We start from the raw sequence: 20,406 nt of genomic DNA, 5'->3' as shown, positions 1-20,406 counted from the left end.
GCAGGGGGTGGTGTGAAAATCAGCCTGCTCGGCTGCAGCATGCGTGTCGACAAGTTGTACCTTGGCACTCTGCCTTCAGGCACAGGTTGGTATTTAAAGCTCCAACTCGTCCCACTGCCACCGTACTACAGGACTTGTGTCTTCTCTATAATGAGGACTTATTTTTCTGTCAGGTCTGTTTTGCCTTCAGCTAAATAAAAGCGTATGTTAAATACACTTAGGGGAGCCCGCTGCCCTATGAATTACCTCCTCTCTGTAAATCTCAGTTTCTCACTTATTAATTATAAAATCTCCAGGAAGGTCTTAATTTAAAACGGATGCTTTTAGCAGAGTGCTCTGAAGATGTTCAGATGTTTAATGGGGCAGGTACGGAAGCCTCGTGGAAGTAAAACATGGATGTTTTACTTGGTAAAACATTGGTAGACTGAGCTCTGGTTCCTCGTTGCTCTTGCCCTACAGTAAATGTTTGCCCCCCTCACTCTGCATTGCTCCAACAAAGCCCAAATACCTTGTGTTTTATTGATGCATGCTGACAAGGGCTGACCTCTCCCTCCACTCCCACTACAAAGGCTTTTTGTGTGTTATGTGTTGCTAGGAGGGAAGACATGGAAGGACTGCACTGCTTTAGCTTTGCCTTTGCCTCCTTCACACCCCAACATGAGCTGCTTGACCTCAGCCCATTGGCAGCTTCCAAGAGGAGGAAGAGATTCAATACAGAATTTAATCCGATGTTAAACAGAAAGACAAAACGGGTTGGTTGAACAACAAGAGTTCCAATACTCTGCCATGAATCTGCAGCAATACCAGCTGTAACTAAAAGGCCACCGGACTGATACCACTACTGGAAACACAGCCTCATGCAGCACAGAGCCCTTTATGCCACCCATAGCAGCTGCTTCAGAGAAAACACACCAACCTCACATAGTTCAAGCAAAGAACAACCAGCCCAGAAACAAAATGCTTTACAAATATCTGGTTTTTGACCAGCCTTTTACAAATCCTCGCTGTTGCTCTTTATTTGTACCTGCAAAGCTGCTTTATGAGGTATAGGATGGCCTCTAGTGGTTCTCACAAGTCACAGTAGGGACCCCATCCTGTTTCTCTTAGCACACACACAGAGTCCCCCTCTGGCTCTGAAGTCCAGGCAGCTGGGATTCCTAGACTCATTTTCTGATTCAATGATGGCAATGTTTGCATTTTAAGAACTGTCCTGTTCCCAGACTGATATGTAAACTTCACATTTACTTCCATACTTTCTTTCTTTCTTCCCCTCCTCCTCCCTTTTCTTTTCTCCTTTTAAATTCAACTGCTTTTACACCGCTCTTCCCACAACCCATTTTTTACATACAAAGGCTTTGCCAGCAGTCCTCATGAAACCTTTAAATGGATTCACAAACATAACTGCATTTTTGTAACCATAAATCAACACTTTGGGTCCACAACCCTCTTGCCCAGATAACAACAGGCTTCTTAAACCAAGCAGGACTTTAAGGTGTGTCAGCAGCTCAACTAACAGAGCAACGTGCTTGCATTACCTGAGTTACTTCCATAACATTTGCAATTTGCTTGCAGAGGTAGCAGAGTTGCAAGGAGCCTGGAGCAGTCTCTCATGCAGACAAGTGGTCTCAAGGCAACAAAATGAACTGGAAACATCGCTCAGTGCAATGCTTTGTAAAAGCTGCATTCGTAGTCTCGGCATTTTATCTCAACACGTGCACATCAGGTAGGATGCACCCTGTGTTATTTCATGCAGTGCTCCAGGGGAACTGTAACTCTTGTGTGATGGAAGGGGAAGGTTTTTAAAAGAAAGTGGTGTATGTGTCTCAGTTTGGGTAGCAACAAGATCCAAGTTCTGGTTATAATTCAGTGAGTGACTTTTGAGCACTTTTGATGGGTTTGTGCCTAATTTCCTCTACCTGAGTAAATAGAGAAAAGCTGTTTCCAGCATGTTCTGTGATTTTACCTCCAGACTGCAGGTATCCTCCTAGCTGAGTTCAGCACATGAGAGGGAAAACATTTCTGCATGCAGAGCCCCAGTCTGGTTCAGCACAGTGCAAACACCAAAAGGTAAATTTCCAGTCAGGTCTGGGAACACAAACCTAATTCATAGTATAAAAAGATATTCTGATTAAGGGGGGAAAGAAAAAGGGGGTTTTCAATATCCATCACACAGGGCTGTAGCTTGTGCCTGTATAATTGCTGCAGGAATCCAGAGGGTTGTCATTTAAAACTGGTACACATCCACTGACCATTGAATGAACATTTTAAGCCAACCAACGCACAAATTGCCATCGTATACGACTGTTAATGCCTTAAAAGTTTTCTTTGTGCTATGGAATGGTTGTTGGTTGCCATGCAGGGCTAAGAGGAGCATGTGGTCTTAAGGGCCCATCTGGGCACCATGTCCTTGTGTTGCTTTGAAGCAGCACTTGGGCCAGAGCTGTTGTTATCTCAGCTCAGAGATGTTGGGTGGAGATCTGCAGTTGAATGATGTCCTAATCCAGAAGCAAATGGAAACAAAATAGTATAGAACAAGAGGAAGCCACTTCCATCCACAGCTCTTACCTGGTGTGTGTTGAAAGTGCAATTCTTCATTAATGCCAGCAGAAGGAAGTAGTCGTTTACAAACAGACCGCTGAAACCCGATCAATCAAGCAGTGTACTTTATGGAGTGCTCATTAACACAGGACAGTCAAAGAATGACATTTGTTATGAATTCTGTTCCAAGTGACTTAGAGAAGTACTCATGTTTCCCAATGAAGTTTTTCTTTGCCGCCTCAGCAGAAGTGCAGGAATTAATTCTGTTTGAGAACCGAAGCTCTCATAAGGAAGTTCACCCCTAGTCAAAACGTCAGGCTTCAAAACCAAATAACCATGAGCCTTTCAAAAGGCTCTTCATTCTTTCCAGGCTAGTCAGACCTTCACTTTCATTTACGTGTACACAGGTAGGTGCTCCCTCCCTGCAGGTACAAACAACTGGATGAGTCAAGATGCTGCCTTGGGTGAATACTACTACAGAAACCTTATGGAAACTTACCTTTTTCATTGTTTTCTTCTTTTAATGGGAGTTAAAGTCATGCTGTGTAGCAAATATTGCCTTTAAATCACAGAGTTGTTTCTGATTGGATCTGTTTCCATGAGTGTATTTTGATTGCAAGTTCTTTACTTTGTAGAAGTATGAGATCTACCTGTTAGCACACATCCCTCCATTGCTCTCCCATGTAGGATTCTGATGCTGAAAACTGAAACAATAAGCAGAGTTATCTGGATATTTAAAGTGAAATATATATATATATGTATATATATATCTGGCAGATAGGTTGATATATAGAATCATAAACGTTGGAAAGACCTTTAAGATCATCCAGTCCAACTATCCACTTGCCACCAATATTGCCCACTAACCATGATCCTAAAGACCACATCTACACATATATTTGTATATATTTTCAGAATGAGTTGCAAAGCTGGTTTCCTTCAATTTTATTTTTCACCTTTCTCTTTCATGCTGCCTCTCTCCTTCTCTCCAGCTTTCTAAAATACAGGGAACACCTTTTTTTTTTTTCCTCCCATGCTTTAAATTTTATGCATACAGACAAAACAAAACTCATAATAAAGACAGCCATCAAGCAGAAGTGAGTTGTGAATCACACATTGCTTCCCCCTTACTAACACTTGAAGGAAAGGTCAAGGACAGGCGTTCAGCTTACCTAACTGCTTGCACAATGCAGAACACACACGTCAGTCCCTTGGACCATGACATATTGTAGTTACCGCAATTTCAGAAACTTTGGGAGGAACTGATGATCTTTATATGTTATACAACCTGTGCACACCAAGGAATTAAGAGAGTCTTTGTGTCACGTAAACAAATGGAAACTGCCTTTTACAGAAATATAATGTTTATATGAGCAATAATTATTAAGTTATTCAAGTAGGACAACTGAATTTACTTTAGTTTTGTCATAAACATACTAACCAGTGTTTATCATTTCATTATCCATTTAAAGGCCATCTTTAAAGTACGTTGCCTCAAATATTTACAGAAAAAAACATGGATATTCAAGGCAACATTATATCCAGCACTTTGTACAACAGAGAAAATTTAACATGATTTTTTAAATCTAATAAAACACACTATTAATACTTACAAAGTAGGTGTTAAACTCTAACTGCATGCTAGAGACATGCCAGACCAAACATCCATCTTTCTATAGGAATGGCCAGTTGAAAATTCCACCCCCCCCCCAGTCTGGATTGCTGTTGACAAATTGACACTCTACACCTAAAACTGAGTTAGAAACAAAGCCTGTCCACCAGGAAGAAGGCATGAAAAAGTTGTTGGCCCTTCCCCTAGTCAAAACACCGTATAATAACTGTTCACTAGAATATAATGGAAAATACAGACCATGACCAGCTATTTCTGCATCCATCTTGGAAAAGAAATTTCAATTTTGGAAAAATGGTGAAAGAAAGGAAACAGAAAAAGTGAATGAGGATGGAAATTAAGGGATGAAGGAACTCCAAGCCAAACAAAGTCTGTGGTGTAAATTATACCTGTAGACTTCCATGCCCTTCATAGATAAATCATAATCAAGAAATCATCAGGCACAAAACTTATGTCAAACTCCTTCAATATTGTCAATGGTCCAACAAGCTTTTTTATATGTTCTCGATTCATGCACATGGAAGCCAGTCATCTAAACCTCCTGAATCCTTTTGTTTATTTTCTCATTCAGATGCAAGGGTAAATATTTCAGGGGATGACTGAGGCTGTGTAGAGTTGTTTGCTTGCAGTTATAGCAGTGAGAAACAATCTTGGCCCCAAAGAATCCATACGATTCAGCTAGGAAGGATGAGGCTAATGGGCTTTTTCTTAGCAATCAAGCTGTTTAGTACACAGCGATTCACAAAACACCACCAAGAGAGATTTTCTCATCTATGAAAGAAATTGGACTGCTGAAACAGAGAGCCCAGCAAAACTACTGATTGAAAGTCTTCCTTTCTGTTGCGTATCCACCCCGAACTTAAATATCTAAGAGATGAATGTGTGATTATGGCCTTCTTAAGGGTGTAAACGAGTATCCATTCCTGATTATTTCATGCTCAGATAAATGCACACTGACCTTTTCAAACAGGGAGCTTCTTATTTCCTTACCTAGAGGGAAAGTACCACATTCTAATTTTAAAATCCTTGGGCTGTAAGGCGCAAGCAGGTGTGTCACTCACCAAACCCTCAACAAAGCACTGGCATTATGCAAGGTGCTTAAGTTTAAGAACATTGCACCTTGACCATCAGACTCATCTTCTTCCCTTCCTTGCAAGAGCTATTTCTACCTTGCTAAGAGCAGAGCAGATACTGAAGGGATTGGACTCATCTGGTGAAACCACAGCCTAAAAAAAAAGATGGATTGGACAACAAATTTATTTTGGTATAAGTTTATATACCTTATCCTCGCATTTTGCTGCTTTTCAGGTAAGTTTAGCTATGTACTACTCTGAAAAACTTTCTCACTGATTACTGTAAAGGTCAACGTACTTTAAAATGAAATTACTAACACTAAAACCTGTAACCAAGGATAAAATGCTGCACTTGTGTCTGTGTAAGTACTTCAGCAATACTGTCAGTTTACTCAGAAATATAAAGAAAGGGAAAATACCTTTGCCACACAATTTTCTAAGTGGCATGCTTATTGTGCTCGTTGCCTTGTCATCATTTAGCATGCAATTTTTCATCATGTAGAAATAGAAAAGAATGGATAGGAATACATGATTATCCACCACTGGTGAAGAGTATAAATGGAAAGGTACAGATTTAATTTTATTTAGCAAATTCCAGAACAGGTTTTTATGGCTGGTTCTAGGAAACCAGAATTAATTTCCTCTGTATTATTAAAGAATGAGAAGATGTGATAAGCATGATAAATTGTTTTTTAATTTATAGAAAGAGGGAAGAATACTCCAGATGATTCTAGAAAATAACCAAATAATTAGAAAATGCTGTATTTTCAGATTTTATTTTATTTTTTTTCTTCCCATAAAAGTGGTGATAAAGTGGCATCTGAAAATAATGAATGAAAGTTTCAGTGGCAACAAAATGGTGCAAGGTCTGAAGCTCTGGATTTCCCAGGTCACTGAAACAGTATTTCCTATAAAATGAGAATTAGCTTTGTCAGTGGATTTAAAATTCTGAACCATTAAAAAGTTTTTGTTTAAAATCCAGTTTGAGCTGTTTGATCTCTATAGAGAAAAGAAGCTCTGTGGCTTCAGTGGCTACTCAAATGAGTATAAATGTCATTCTCTAAAACAACTGAAACACTCAGGACTTTAAGTGCCAATGACTTTCAGAGCCATCCAAGCAAATATATTCAGCAGAAGTGAATGGAGAATAAGTTTTAAACAAATTTGTAAAAATATATAAAATCCTTTTATTCAAACAACCGATATCCTAATTAATATTTGTTTAATGATAAAGAGAATTAAGACTTTTGATTGTGAAGCAGATGGGAAACACGGAAACTTCACATAGCTTCAAGTGATGCAAGCTTCAAAGATGAAAATATACATATATTTCATATATTTTCATATATGAAAATTGTGTTACTTTTGACTTTTCCCGGTAGTCTTTTGGTTATTTTCATCTTAGCTCATGTGTAGAAATCTGTAGAAGGATTTCAGCCCGAAGCCACAATTAAAAGGGGCAGCATTGTGCCAGTTGATATGAAAATACTCTTCTTTTCTCACTGGATAGCAAAAAAACTCAGCTTAGGTTTAAAAATTTCTGACACCCTGTAAATTCCTGACTGGGACCAGAAAATCCATGATGTATTGCAGCACCCATATGATGAGATTTGGATGATTTGGTGAGTTCTTTCTAAATAGTGCTCCAGTGGAAGGATGGGTAACGTCCTTAGTTCTATAAGTCTGCAATTTCATTTTAATATTTCAAGTGTATGCAATGGTACAGCTAGATTATTAACTCATCCAATTAATCTTAAATCAATATACTGTGCTTCCAATTTGCGGGTTCGTGTACTAATTTAATGCATCTCTCTGAAACACTGCACCTTTCTGCCAGGAGCTGCTTAGCCAGCAAACAAATTGTAAGATGTATGGTTGGTCTATATGAACATGGAGGTCTTTTCCAACTTTGGTGGCTCTATGATTCAATAAACAAATAAAAACATAAATAATTATTGTGCATTATAGTAGCAAAGGTATTCCTAAAGTTTATATGATCTGCATAATTCTAATAACAGAATTTACCATCATTGACTCCTCCAATGAACATTCAAGGTATCTTGTTTGTTTGCTTTAAGCCTTATTGTAAACATACAGTATTTAATATACTATAATCCCTTGAGTCCTCTCATGATCAAAAATGCAAAAGTCGCACTTGAATGAATTTAAAACCAAAAAAATAAGAACAATGACAAAGAAATAAGGAAAAAGCAGGGACTAATTTTTGCACAAGGGGAAAGAGCAATGGTTTGATTTATGCTTAGACATGAAAAGAAGTACCAATAATTAGGTTGCTTAGCGCAGAAATGCACTGAGAAAGTAAAGCTTGTAGTTTGGGCAGACTCACAGCTTATAAGCCTAAGGAGGCTGGAGGACAAGCTCTGGTATTCTTGAAATCAAAGCAGAACTGAATAGAAGAAAACGAGCATTCTGTAACTCAGTTACAAAATAGCACGCAAAAAACCAAAAGAATATACATGATGGGAACAAGGAACATAATTAAGATCCCTTCAATTCTGAGTAAATTTAATGTAAAAATTTCCAAATTCATGTTTTTAAAAACAGAATTAAGAAGTGCAGCAGAAACACAAACATCGACAACTACTGCCCAGGAACCATCAGCACGTGAAAATATAACTATGAGCTCTTCCATTCGAAATCAGTCTACAGCTACATATGAGACAAGCGAATCGGGCACAACCACAACAACTCTTCCTAAAACCACAGCTCAGGAGACCACTTCTGCAGCTGGGACGACACCTCTAGACGCATCTACCATAGAAACAACATCTACTTCTACCCTCACAAGTACATCAATCCCCAGCACCAGTGCAGACCTTACATCCAGTACTGGACAAACATCCTCCACTGCTACCCAGGCCACAACACCAACTCAAACCACAACTGCTAGTAGTGCTTCCCATGCACAATCTACACTTGAGGGAACAACATCATCAACTACAGTTCTCTTGCCAACAACACAACCATCAACCCAAGCACAAGAAACAAGCTCTGCAGTCACTTCAAGACCAATGGGCTCATCTACAGTAATGCCCACTAGCACTTCTGCAGAGACAACAGCAGCATCAACCACCTCACCTCCACAAACACCCACTTCTACTCTTAGAACAAGCCCATCTCCTCCAACCACCTCAGAAACTACTCTATCCACGTCTCAGGAGACCACTTCTGCAGCTGGGACGACACCTCCAGCCACCTCTACCATAGAAACAACTTCTACCCTCACAAGTACATCACTCCCTAGCACCAGTGCAGCCCTGACATCCAGTACTGGACAAACATCCTCCACTGCTACCCAGGCCACAACACCAACTGAAACCACATATCCTAGCATTAACCCTACAGAATTTATTCTTGAGGAAACAACAGCAACAACTACAGTTCTCTTGTCAACAACACAGACATCAAGCCAAGCAGAAGAAACGAGCACTGCAGTCACAACAAGACCACTGGCCACATCTTCTGTAACACTAACTGGCACTCCTGCAGTGACATCAGCAACAGAAACAACCCCAACTCTACAAACATCCTCTACTACTCTTGGAATAAGCCCATCTCCTGCAACCATCTCAGAAGCTCATCTACCCACTTCTCAGGAGACCACTTCTGCAGCTGGGACAACACCTCCAGACACATCTACCATAGAAACAATTTCTACTTCTACCCACACAAGTACATCACTCCCTAGCACAAGGGCATCCCTCACATCCAGTACTGGACAAACATCCTCCACTGCTACCCAGGCCACAACACCAACCCAAACCACAACTGCTAGTAGTACTTCCAATGCACAATCAACTCTTGTGGAAACAACATCAACAACTACAGTTCTCTTGCCAACAACACAAACATCAAGCCAAGCAGAAGAAACGAGCACTGCAGTCACAACAAGACCAATGGCCACATCTTCTGTAATACTGACTGGCACTCCTGCAGTGACATCAGCAACAGAAACAACCCCAACTCTACAAACATCCTCTTCTACTCTTGGAACAAGCCCATCTCCTGCAACCACCTCAGAAGCTACTCCATCCACTTCTCAGGAGACCACTTCTGCAGCTGGGACAACACCTCCAGACACATCTACCATAGAAACTACTTCTACTTCTACCCTCGCAAGTACATCACTCCCCAGCACCAGTGCATCCCTCACATCCAGTACTGGACAAACATCCTCCACTGCTACCCAGGCCACAACACCAACTCAAACGACAACTGCTAGTAGTACTTCCAATGCACAATCTACTCTTGAGGAAACAACATCAGCAACTACAGTTCTCTTGCCAACAACACAATCATCAACCCAAGCACAAGAAACGAGCACTGCAGTCACTTCAAGACCAATGGGCTCATCTACTGTAATGCTAAGTAGCACTCCTGCAGAGACATTAGCAGCAGCAACCACCTCAACTCCACAAACATCCTCTTCTACTCTTGGAACAAGCTTATCTCCTCCAACCACCTCAGAAGATACGCCATCCACTTCTCAGAAGACCACTTCTGCAGCTAGGATGACACATCCAGCCAGCTCTACCATAGAAACTACTTCGACTTCTACCCTCACAAGTACATCACTCCCCAGCACCAGTGCAGCCCTCACATCCAGTACTGGACAAACATCCTCCACTGCTACCCAGGCCACAACACCAACTCAAACCACAACTGCTATTAGTACTTCCAATGCACAATCATCTCTTGAGGAAACATCATCATCAACTACATTTGTCTTGTCAACACAAACGTCAAGCCAAGCACAAGAAACGAGCACTTCAATCACTTCAAGACCAATGGGCACATCTTCTGTAACGCCGACTGGCACTCCTGCAGTGACATCAGCAACAGAAAAAACACCAACTGTACAAACATCCTCTTCATCTCTTGAAACAAGCCCATCTCCAGCAACCACCTCAGAAGCTACTCTATCCACTTCACAGGAGACCACTTCTGCAGCTGGGACGACTCCTCCAGCCACCTCTACCATAGAAACTACTTCGACTTCTACCCTCGCAAGTACATCACTCTCTAGCACCAGTGCAGCCCTCACATCCAGTACTGGACAAACATCCTCCACTGCTACCCAGACCACAACACCAAGTCAAACTACATCTGCTAGTAGAACTTCCAATGCACAATCTACTCTTGAGGAAACAACATCAACAACTACAGTTCTCTTGCCAACAACACAAACATCAAGCCAAGCACAAGAAACGAGCACTTCAGTCACTCCAGGCCCAACTGGCATGTCTTCTTCTCTAATGCCCACTAGCACTTCTGCAGAGACATCAGCAGCATCAACCACCTCACCTCCACAAACACCCACATCTACTCTTAGAACAAGCCCATCTCCTCCAACCACCTCAGAATTAACTTACTTCTACCACGTCTCAGGAGACCACTTCTGGTAGCTGGGACGACCTCCAGCCACCTCTACAATAGGAAAACAACTTCTACCCTCAAAAGTACATCACTCCTCCCTTAGCAACCAGTGCAGCCCTGACATCCAGTGCTGGCAAACGTCTTCACTTGCTACCCAGGCACAACACCAACTCAAACAACTCTGCTGAGCATCTAACCCCACACAATCTACTCTTGAGGAAACAACATCAACATACAGTTCCCTTGCAACAACACAAACATCGATCCAAGCAGAAGAACGAGCACTGCCAAGTCAAACAAGACCGATGGCCATCTTGTTATTTGGTGCGCTTTTTTTTTTACTGTAACAACTAACCTGGCACTCCTGCAGTGAATCAGCACAGAAAAACAACCTCCAACTGCACAGACATCTTCTTCATCTCTTGGAACAAGCCCATCTCCTGCTACCATCTCCAGAAACTACTTATCCATTTTCAGGAGACAACTTCTGCAGCTGGGGAACGCACCCCAGCCACCATCTACCATAGAAACAACTTTACCTTGCAGGATACACTCACTCCTCTAGCACCAGTGCATCCCACAACATCCAAGTACTGGCCAAAACATCCTCCACTGCTAACCCAGGCAACAACACTTAACTCAAACCACATCTGCTAGTAGAACATTCTATGCACCATGCAAACTCTTGTGGAAACAAAATCTACACTGCAGTTTTCTTCTTGTCAAAACATACAAACATCAAGCCAAGCAGCAGACAACGAGTCTTTGCAGTCAACAACAAGGCCAATGGGCACCATCGTCTATGCTAACTAGGCCACTCTTCAGAAACAATCAGCCAAGCAACCACACACATAATCCACCAACACCCACGTCTACTCTTAGAACAAGCCCATCTTCCTGCAACGCAATCCTCTAGAAGCTGCTCTATCCACTTCTCAGAGACCACTTCTTCAGATGGGAAGACATCCCGTGCTACATCTACCATAGCATAAGAACCCTCCACTCCTGCCCTCACAAGTACTCAATCCCAGCACCAGTGCAGCCCTCACATTCGCACGTACTGGACAAACATCTCCACTGCTGACTTTCAGGCCACAACACCAACGCATACCACAAACTCCAAGTAGTATTCGAAATGCACAATCATCTTGTGGAAACAACATCTACAACTACTGTTTCTGCTTGCCAACAACCACAAACTCAACGCCAAGCCAGAAGAATGAGCACTTCAGTCACCTCACAGCGGACAACTGGCATGTCTTTTCTCTATGCCACTAGCACTTCTGCAGAGACATCAGCAGCACTCAACCACCTCGCCTCTCAAAACACCCACCGTCACTCGTAGAACAATGCCCATCTCCTCAATCCACCTCGAAACTACTCTATCACAGTCTCAGGAGACTCGACTTCTTGCAGCTGCGATGACACCTTTCAGCCACCTCTTCCATAGAAAACATCTTCTACCCTCAGAAGTACATCTCTCCCCAGCACCAGTGCATCCCTCACATCAGTACTGGACAACATCCTCCACTGCCTACCCAGGGCACAACACCACTCAAACTACATCTGCTAGCATTATCCTACACAATCCAACTCTTGTGAAACAACTCAACAACTACAGTTCTCTTGCCACAACAACAATCATCCAAGCAAAAGCAAAGAAACGAGCTCTCGCAGTCACAACAACCACGATGTCAAATATTTTCCTACTCTGCTAACTAGCCTCCTTTCAGAAATCGGCAGCAGCAACCACCACAACCACAAAACACCTCCACATCTATACTCTTTATCAACATAAGCATCTCAACTCCTTCAGTATTTGCTCCTTCTGCCACTGCTTCAGGAGATCTCAACTCTGCGAGCTTTGGACGTTACAATCTTGCTTCAGGACAGTCAACTTGTAACTACATCGCCTCCTTATCTTTTCATACATCTCATCTGCGAGTTCTATCCTCTAACACCACTTGTTCTGCGTTTCATTTATTATAGTTACATCAGTTTACATCTCACGCACTGCTTACCTTTTTTTTTTTCCAGCAATTCTATGTCTGCTGTGATAACACAGTTAACATGTCTATCTTTCTATCTCATATCCTTATATGTCTATCAGCTCTTGTGGTTGTGTATCTTAGATGTTTCACTTCTCCCGTCCTCGCAGCATTCAAGAACCACCACCAGTCCCTGTTCTCTTCGAACATTCCCATGCTTGGTTATATTCACAAGAGGCAGCACATGACACTCAGTCTCAAGATTAAATCATTTACACTATCAAATTTCACTGCTTTAATCTATTTTTTGTTTTTTTTTTTCTCTTTGTGTCACCACCTATCTTCTTATTCTATCTTTACATTCAGACAGCACATTTTGCATCTGAGTTACATTAGTCGAAACAGGCATTTACTTTTTTCTATATGTTCTTACTGTGGAAGCTCTGTTCCTCATGTGATGTATTCCTACTTCTGCATGCGTGTGTGTATCATTTATCTACCTCCAGCCACCTCTACCATATGTATATATTACTTCAACTCTACCCTCTACAAGTACATCACTCCTAGCACCGGTGCACCCTCACCATCCAGTACTGGACAACATCTTCACTGCTACCCCAGGCCACAACCCAACTCAACAACAACTGCTAGCACTAGCCCCACAGCAATCTACTCTGAATACAACATAAATCAACTACAGTTCCCTTGTCAACAACGACAAACATCGATCCAAGCGACGAAACGAGCACCTGCAGTCACAACAAGACCAATGCCACATCTTCTGTTACACTAACTGGCACTCTGCAGTGATCACAGCAACAGAAACCACCCCACTGTAACAAAACATCCCTCTTCATCTCTTGGAACAAGCCCCATCTCCTGCAACACCTCAGAAACTACTCTATCCATTTCCAGGAGAACCACTTTCTGCAGCCTGGGACGACACCTCCAGCCACCTCTACCATAGAAAACCAACTCTACCCTTGCAGGTAATCACTCCCAGCACAGTGCATCCCACACAATCCAGTACGGACAAACATTCTTCCTACGTGCTACCGTCTCGCACATACACAACTCAAACTTACATCTGCCTAGTAAATCTTCCTATGCACCATCAACTTCTTTGTGGAAACCAACATCTACATTACTTGCAAGTTCTTTGTCAACAATACAAATCATCAGCCAAGCAGAAGAAATGGAGCTTTGCAGTTCATCAAGCAAGAACCAATGGCACATCTTCTTCCTATGCTTACAGCACTCTAGAAACATTCAGCTAGTTCAGTAACCACCACAAATCCACAAACATCCTCAACCTTAGAACAAGCCCATTCCTGCAACCTACCTCAGCAGATACTATATCCATTCTTCTTCAGGAGACCACTTCTTCAGTGGGAAGACTATCTGGCCACCGTCTACCCATAGCAATAACCCCACTCCTTGCCTCACAAGTACATTCATCCCCAGCAACCAGTGAGCCCTCCATCCAGTACTGGATCAAACATCCTCCCTGCTACCAGGCCACAACACCAACGCAAACCACAACTGCTAGTAGTAACTTCCCAATGCACAACAACTCTTGTGGAAACAACATCTAAACTACAGTTCTCTTAGCCAACAACACAAAACATCAGCCAAAGCAGAGAAACGAGGCACTTCAGTCACCACAGGACCAACTGGCATGTCTTTTTCTCTAATGCCAACTAGCACTTCTGCAGAGACAACAGCAGCACCAACCACCTCGCCTCTACAAACACCCACGTCTACTCTGGAACAAGCCCATCTCCTCCAACGCACCTCTGAAACTCTCTATCCAAGTCTCAGGAGACCCACTTCTGCAGCTGCGCTGAACACCTTCAGCCACCTCTCCCATAGAAACAACTTCTACCCTCACCAGTAGTCAACTCATAGCACCAGTGCAGCCCTCACATCATACTGGACAACATCCTCCACTGCTACCCAGGCCACAACACCAACTGAAACCACATATCCTAGCAGTAACCCTACAGAATTTATTCTTGAGGAAATCAACCATCAACACTACAGTTTCTCTTGTCAACAACACAGACATCAAGCCAAGCAAGAAGAAACGAGCACTAGCAGTCACACAAGACCAATGGCCACAATCTTCTGTAACACACACTGGCACTCTGCACGTGACATCAGCAACAAGAAACAACCCCAACTGTACAAACATCCCTCTTCACTCTTGGAACAAGCCCATCTCCTGCAACCAGATCAGAAACACTCTATCCACTTCCAGGAGACCACTTCTGCAGCTGGACAACACTCACAGCCACCTCCCACCATAGAAACAAGGTTTCTACTTCTACCGCACACACAATACATACAATCGCCAGCACCAGTGCACCTTCACATCCAGTACTGGGGACAAACTTCCTTCACTGGCTACCCAGGCCACAACACCAACTCCAAACTACTCTTGCTAGTAGAACTTCCAATGCACAAATCCAGCACTTGTGGGAAACGAAGCCATCAACAACTACAGTGTCTTTGCCAACAAACACAAACATCCCAGCCAATCGACAAAACAAGCATTGCCAGTCACTCCAACCGCCCAACTTGCACATCTTTTCCTCTAATGCCAACTACACTGCAGCAGTGACGCAAGCAGCAGCAAACCTACCTCAACTCACAACACTCCTCTTCTACTCTTGGAACAAGCTTATCTCTGCTCCAGCCCACCTCAGCAGATAACTCTATCCACTGCTCAGGAGACCAACTTCTGTTAGCTGGGAACAACTGCTTCAACGGTCCAGCTGAACTACAGCCTCCACTTCAAACACTCACTGCGAGTTCACCTCTATACAACTGACTGCTGTTTATCCACAGCTATACAAACATCACCAACTGCTAACGGCCCAGCAACATCTGCTTTGAAACCACAGTTACGAGCACTTCCATTCCATACCAATCTGAACAGCCTGGGATGACAAGCACTCTTCCCTCAATCATGCAAGAAACCTCCCAGCCAGTCTGCCGAAACATCCACTGCTGGTACATCCACACAGCCAGCACAGACATTCAGCTACAGCTAACAACCACTATCAGAACACCACACCGTTCATCCTACCATCTTCAATCACATAGCCAGCACATTTGCATCGAGAACACCGAACCAGAACTCACCACATCACCTGTTCTTTAGCTGGAACGCTCCTGCTCAGGAGACCAACTTCTGCATCTAGACAACACCTCCAGCCACCTCTACCCCAGCAATAACCTCAACTTCTACCCTCACAAGTACATCAATCCCCAGCACCAGCGCAGCCCTCACATCCAGTAATGGACAAACAACATCCACTGCTACCCAGGCAACAACACCAACTCAAACTACATCTGCTAGCACTAACCCTACACAATCAACTCTTGTGAAAATCAACATCATCAATCTACAGGTTTTCATTGCAACAACCAAACATCAGCCAAGCACAAGAAACGAGCACTTCAGTCACTCCAGGAACAACTGGCATGTCTTCTTCTCTATTGCCAACTAGCACTACTGCCAGAGACATCAAGCATCAACACCTCAATCCACAAACACCCAATTACTCTTTAAGCAATCAAGCCCGATCTCTCAAAACCACCTTCAGAAGCTACTCTATCCATCTGTCTCAGGATTGACCACTCGTGCAGCTTGGGACGACACCTCCAGCCACCTCACCAGTAACAACCTTCTAACCTCACAAGTACACATTCCCCAGCACCAGTTCGCAGCCCTCACAACCAGTAATGGAGACAACAACACTCCACTGCTACCCAGGCAATCAACACCAAATCTCAAACTTACATCTGCTAGCACTAACCCTACAAATCAACTCTTGGGGAACACATCTCATACTAACAGTTCCCTTGTCAACACACCACAAACATCATGCCAAGCACTAAGAAACGAGCACAATTCAGTCACTTCAAGACCACTGGCCACATCTTCTGTAACACTAACTGGCACTCCTGCAGTGACATCAGCAACAGACAACCCCAACTGTACAAACATCCTCTTCTCTCTGGATGAACAAGCCTCATCTCCTCAACCACGTCAGAAGCTACATCTAATCCACGTTCTCAGGATGACCCACTTGGTAGCTGGGACAAACACCTCCAGACACCTCTACCATAGAAACAATTTCTACTTCTACCGATCGACAAGTACATCTTCCCCCAGCCACCAGTGCGCCCTTACATCCAGTACGGGACAAAATCCTCCACTGCTTACTCAGGCCACACCCACCTGTAAACCACATATCCTTAGCATTAACCCTACAGAATTTATTCTTGAGGAAACAACATCAACAACTACAGTTCTCTGTCAACAACACCAATCATCACGCCAAAGCACAAAAATCGAGCACAGCAAGTCACTTCAAGACCAACTGGTACATCTTCTTCAATAATGCCAACTAGCAGTACAGCAGTGACATCAGTAGCAGCAACCACCTCAACTCCACAAACAAAGAGGTCTAATCTTGGAACAAGCCCATCTCCTCCAACCACCTCAGCAGATACTCTATCCACTGCTCAGGAGACCACTTCTGCAGCTGGGACCACAACTGCTTCAACGTCAGCTGTAACTACAGCCTCCACTTCAACACTCACTGCGAGTTCACCTCTATAACCCACTGCTGCTGTTTCACCACAGCTATACAAACATCCACGCACTGCTCCCTCAGCAACATCTGCTTTGAAACCAAGTTACGAGCACTTCCCAACTTCCATACCAATCTAATCAGCTCCTGGGTTGTACAAAGCACTCTCCCTCAATCATGCAAGAAACCAACCAGCAGTCTGCCGAAAATCCACTGCTGTACATCACAAAGAGGCAGCACAGCACTTTCGGCTCAGATCAACAAACCACTATTCAAAACACCACACCGTTCACACCATCTTCAACATCAGCATAGCAGCACATATTGCATCTGAGACAAGCGAACCAGGCACTACCACATCACCTCTTACTGGAAGCTCTGCTCAGGAGACCACTTCTGCAGCTGGGACAACACCTCCAGCCACCTCTACCATAGCAATAACCTCGACTCCTGCCCTCACAAGTACATCAATCCCCAGCACCAGTGCAGCCCTCACATCCAGTACTGGACTGAAACTCCTCCACTGCTACCCAGGCCACAACACCAACCAAACTACATCTTGCTAGCACTAACCCGTACACAATCACTTCTGTGAAACAACATCATCAACACAGTACATTTCTCTGCAACAACACAAACATCAATCCAAGCGAAGGAAACAAGCTTCTGCAGTCCACAAACAAAGACCAAATGGCAAATCTACGTAAACACTAACTGGCTCTCCTGCAGTGCAACAACAACAGATACAACCTCAAATCCACAAACACCACGTCTACTTTTGAGACAAAGCCCATCTCAGCAACCACTTCAGAAAGCTTCTCCAATCCATTTCTCAGGAGACCACTTCTGCAGCAGGAACAACACTACCAGTCACAGCTACCATAGCAATATCCTCGACTCCTGCCCTCACAAGTACATCACTCCATAGCACAAGTGCAGTTCTCACATCCAGTACTGGACAAACATTCTCCACTGCTACCCAGAGTACAACACCAACACAAAGTACATCAGCTAGCACTAACTCTACACAATCCAGTCTTGAGGAAAACAACATCAACACTACAGTTCTCTTGCCAACAAACAACAAATCATCAGCCAAGCAGAAGGAAACGAGCACTGCAGTCACTTCAAGCCAATGGGCTCATCTCTGATAATGCTAATACACTCCTGCAGAGAACATTAGCAGCAGAACACACCTCAACTTCAGAAACATCCTCTTCTACTCTTGGAACAAGCTTATCTCCTCCAACAACTCAGCACATACTCTATCCACTGCTCAGGAGACCACTTTCTGCAGCTGGGGTGACACCACCAGCCAGCTCTACCCTTGCAGCAACATCTACTATTACCCTCACAAGTACTTCACTCCTTAACTCCAGTGCAGTTGTCTTAGAAAGACCTGAAAATACAACCTCAAATACTACCAAGGCCACAACACCAACCCAAACCACAACTGCTAGTAGTACTTCCAATGCACAATCAACTTTGTGGAAACTACATCAACAAGTACATTTCTTGCCAACAACACAAACATCAAGCAAAGCAGAAAGAAATGAGCACTGCAGTCACAACAAGACCAATGGGCACATCTTTCACTACGGTAACAAGCACTCCTGTAGAGACATCAGCAGCAGAAACCACTTCAAATCCACAAACACCCACGTCTACTCTTGGAACGAGCCCATCTCCTCCAACCACCTCAGAAGCTACTCTATCCACTTCTCAGGAGACCACTTCTTCAGCTGGAACGACACCCCAGCACCTCCACCATAGAATCAATTTCTACTTCAACCGCTACAAGTACATCACTGCCCTAGCACCAGTGCATCCCCTCACATCCATACTGGGATCAAAAATCCTCCATGCTACCCAGGCCACAACACCAGACTCAAACCACAACTTGCTAGTAGTACTTCATGCACATCTACTTTTTGTGGAAACTACATCAAACATACAAGTTTCTGCACAAACACAAACAATCAAGACAAAGCAAGAAGAAATGAGTACTGCAGTCACAAACAGGAGCAATGGGCACATCTTCACCTACGGTAACAAGCACTCCTGTAGAGACATCAGCATCAGAAATCACTTCAAATCCACAAACACCCACGTCTACTCTTGGAACGAGCCCATCTCCTGGAACCATCTCAGAAGCTGCTCTATCCACTTCTCAGGAGACCACTTCATCAGCTAGGACAACACCTCCAGCCACCTCTACCATAGAAACAACTTCTACTTCTATGCTCACAAGTACATCATTCCCCAGCACCAGTGCAGCCTTCACATCCAGTCTGGACAAACATCCTCCACTGCTATCCAGCACAACACCAAACTCAAACTACATCTGCTAGCACTAACCCTACACAATTAACACTTGTGAAACAACATCAAACAACGACAGTTCTCTTGCCAACAACACATCACAAACCCAAGCCAAGAACGAGGCACTGGCAGTCACTTCAAGACCAATGGGCTCATCTACTTAATGCTAAGTAGACTCCTGCAGAGACATTAGCAGCAGCAACCACCTCAACTCCACAAACATCCTCTTACTCTTGGAACAAGCTTATCTCCTGCAACCCACCTCAGAAGATTACGCCATCCACTTCTCAGAAGACCACTTCGCAGCTAGAGACACATTCCAGCCAGCTCTAACCCTTGCAGCAAACATCTATATTACCCGTCTAGCATGTACTCAACTCCTTAACTCCAGTGCAGTTGTCTAGAAAGACGAAAATACAGATCTGCTATATATACTACCAGGCCACAACACCGAACCAAAACCACAACTGCTAGTAGTACTTCGATGCACAATTCAACTCTTGTGGAAAACTACATTCAACAAGACAAGTTTTCTTGCAACAAACACAAACATCAAGCTAAGCAGAAGAAATGAGCACTGCATAGGGGCACAAGAGCCAATAGGGCACATTTCACCTACGTAACAAGGCACTTCCTGTAAGAACATCAGATCCCGAAACCACTTCAAATCCACAAAACACCCCACGTCTACTCGTTGGAACGGTGAGCCCATCTCCTCACCACCTCAGAAGCTACTCCATGCCACTTCTCAGGAGACACTTCGTGCAGCGTCGACTGAAGCGTCCAGCCACGCCACCATAGAATCATGCTCTATTCCAGACTCTGACAAGTACATCACTCCCCAGCGACCAGTG

At 43.6% G+C, this 20,406-nt stretch overlaps 1 protein-coding gene and 2 long non-coding RNA genes across 3 annotated transcripts in view; 1 reads left to right on the top strand and 2 right to left on the bottom strand.

The window, feature by feature from the left end:
* LOC107325340 (mucin-5AC-like) overlaps positions 1–20,406 on the top strand; it is a 30,821-nt gene that overhangs the window by 3,909 nt on the left and 6,506 nt on the right. The window contains exons 2-3 of the mRNA XM_015886076.2: positions 1,573–1,723; positions 7,807–8,788. Of these exons, the coding sequence (XP_015741562.2) occupies positions 1,639–1,723; positions 7,807–8,788 (1,067 nt within the window). The 5' untranslated portion in view covers positions 1,573–1,638. The remainder of the gene's footprint in view (positions 1–1,572; positions 1,724–7,806; positions 8,789–20,406) is intronic.
* On the bottom strand, positions 1,737–4,053 carry LOC107325677. The gene is made up of 3 exons (XR_001559739.2): positions 3,711–4,053; positions 2,566–3,242; positions 1,737–2,099 (listed from the first exon to the last, which is right to left on the bottom strand). It is a non-coding gene; the product is annotated as an uncharacterized LOC107325677 (long non-coding RNA).
* LOC116652444 lies at positions 10,511–19,054 on the bottom strand. The gene is made up of 2 exons (XR_004305452.1): positions 18,929–19,054; positions 10,511–10,618 (listed from the first exon to the last, which is right to left on the bottom strand). It is a non-coding gene; the product is annotated as an uncharacterized LOC116652444 (long non-coding RNA).

Source organism: Coturnix japonica, chromosome 28 (genome assembly GCF_001577835.2).
Source record: "Coturnix japonica isolate 7356 chromosome 28, Coturnix japonica 2.1, whole genome shotgun sequence".
Classification (NCBI taxonomy): domain Eukaryota; kingdom Metazoa; phylum Chordata; class Aves; order Galliformes; family Phasianidae; genus Coturnix; species Coturnix japonica.
The sequence above is the reverse complement of the archived record's forward strand: the minus strand, read 5'-3'. Positions and strand labels throughout refer to the sequence as shown.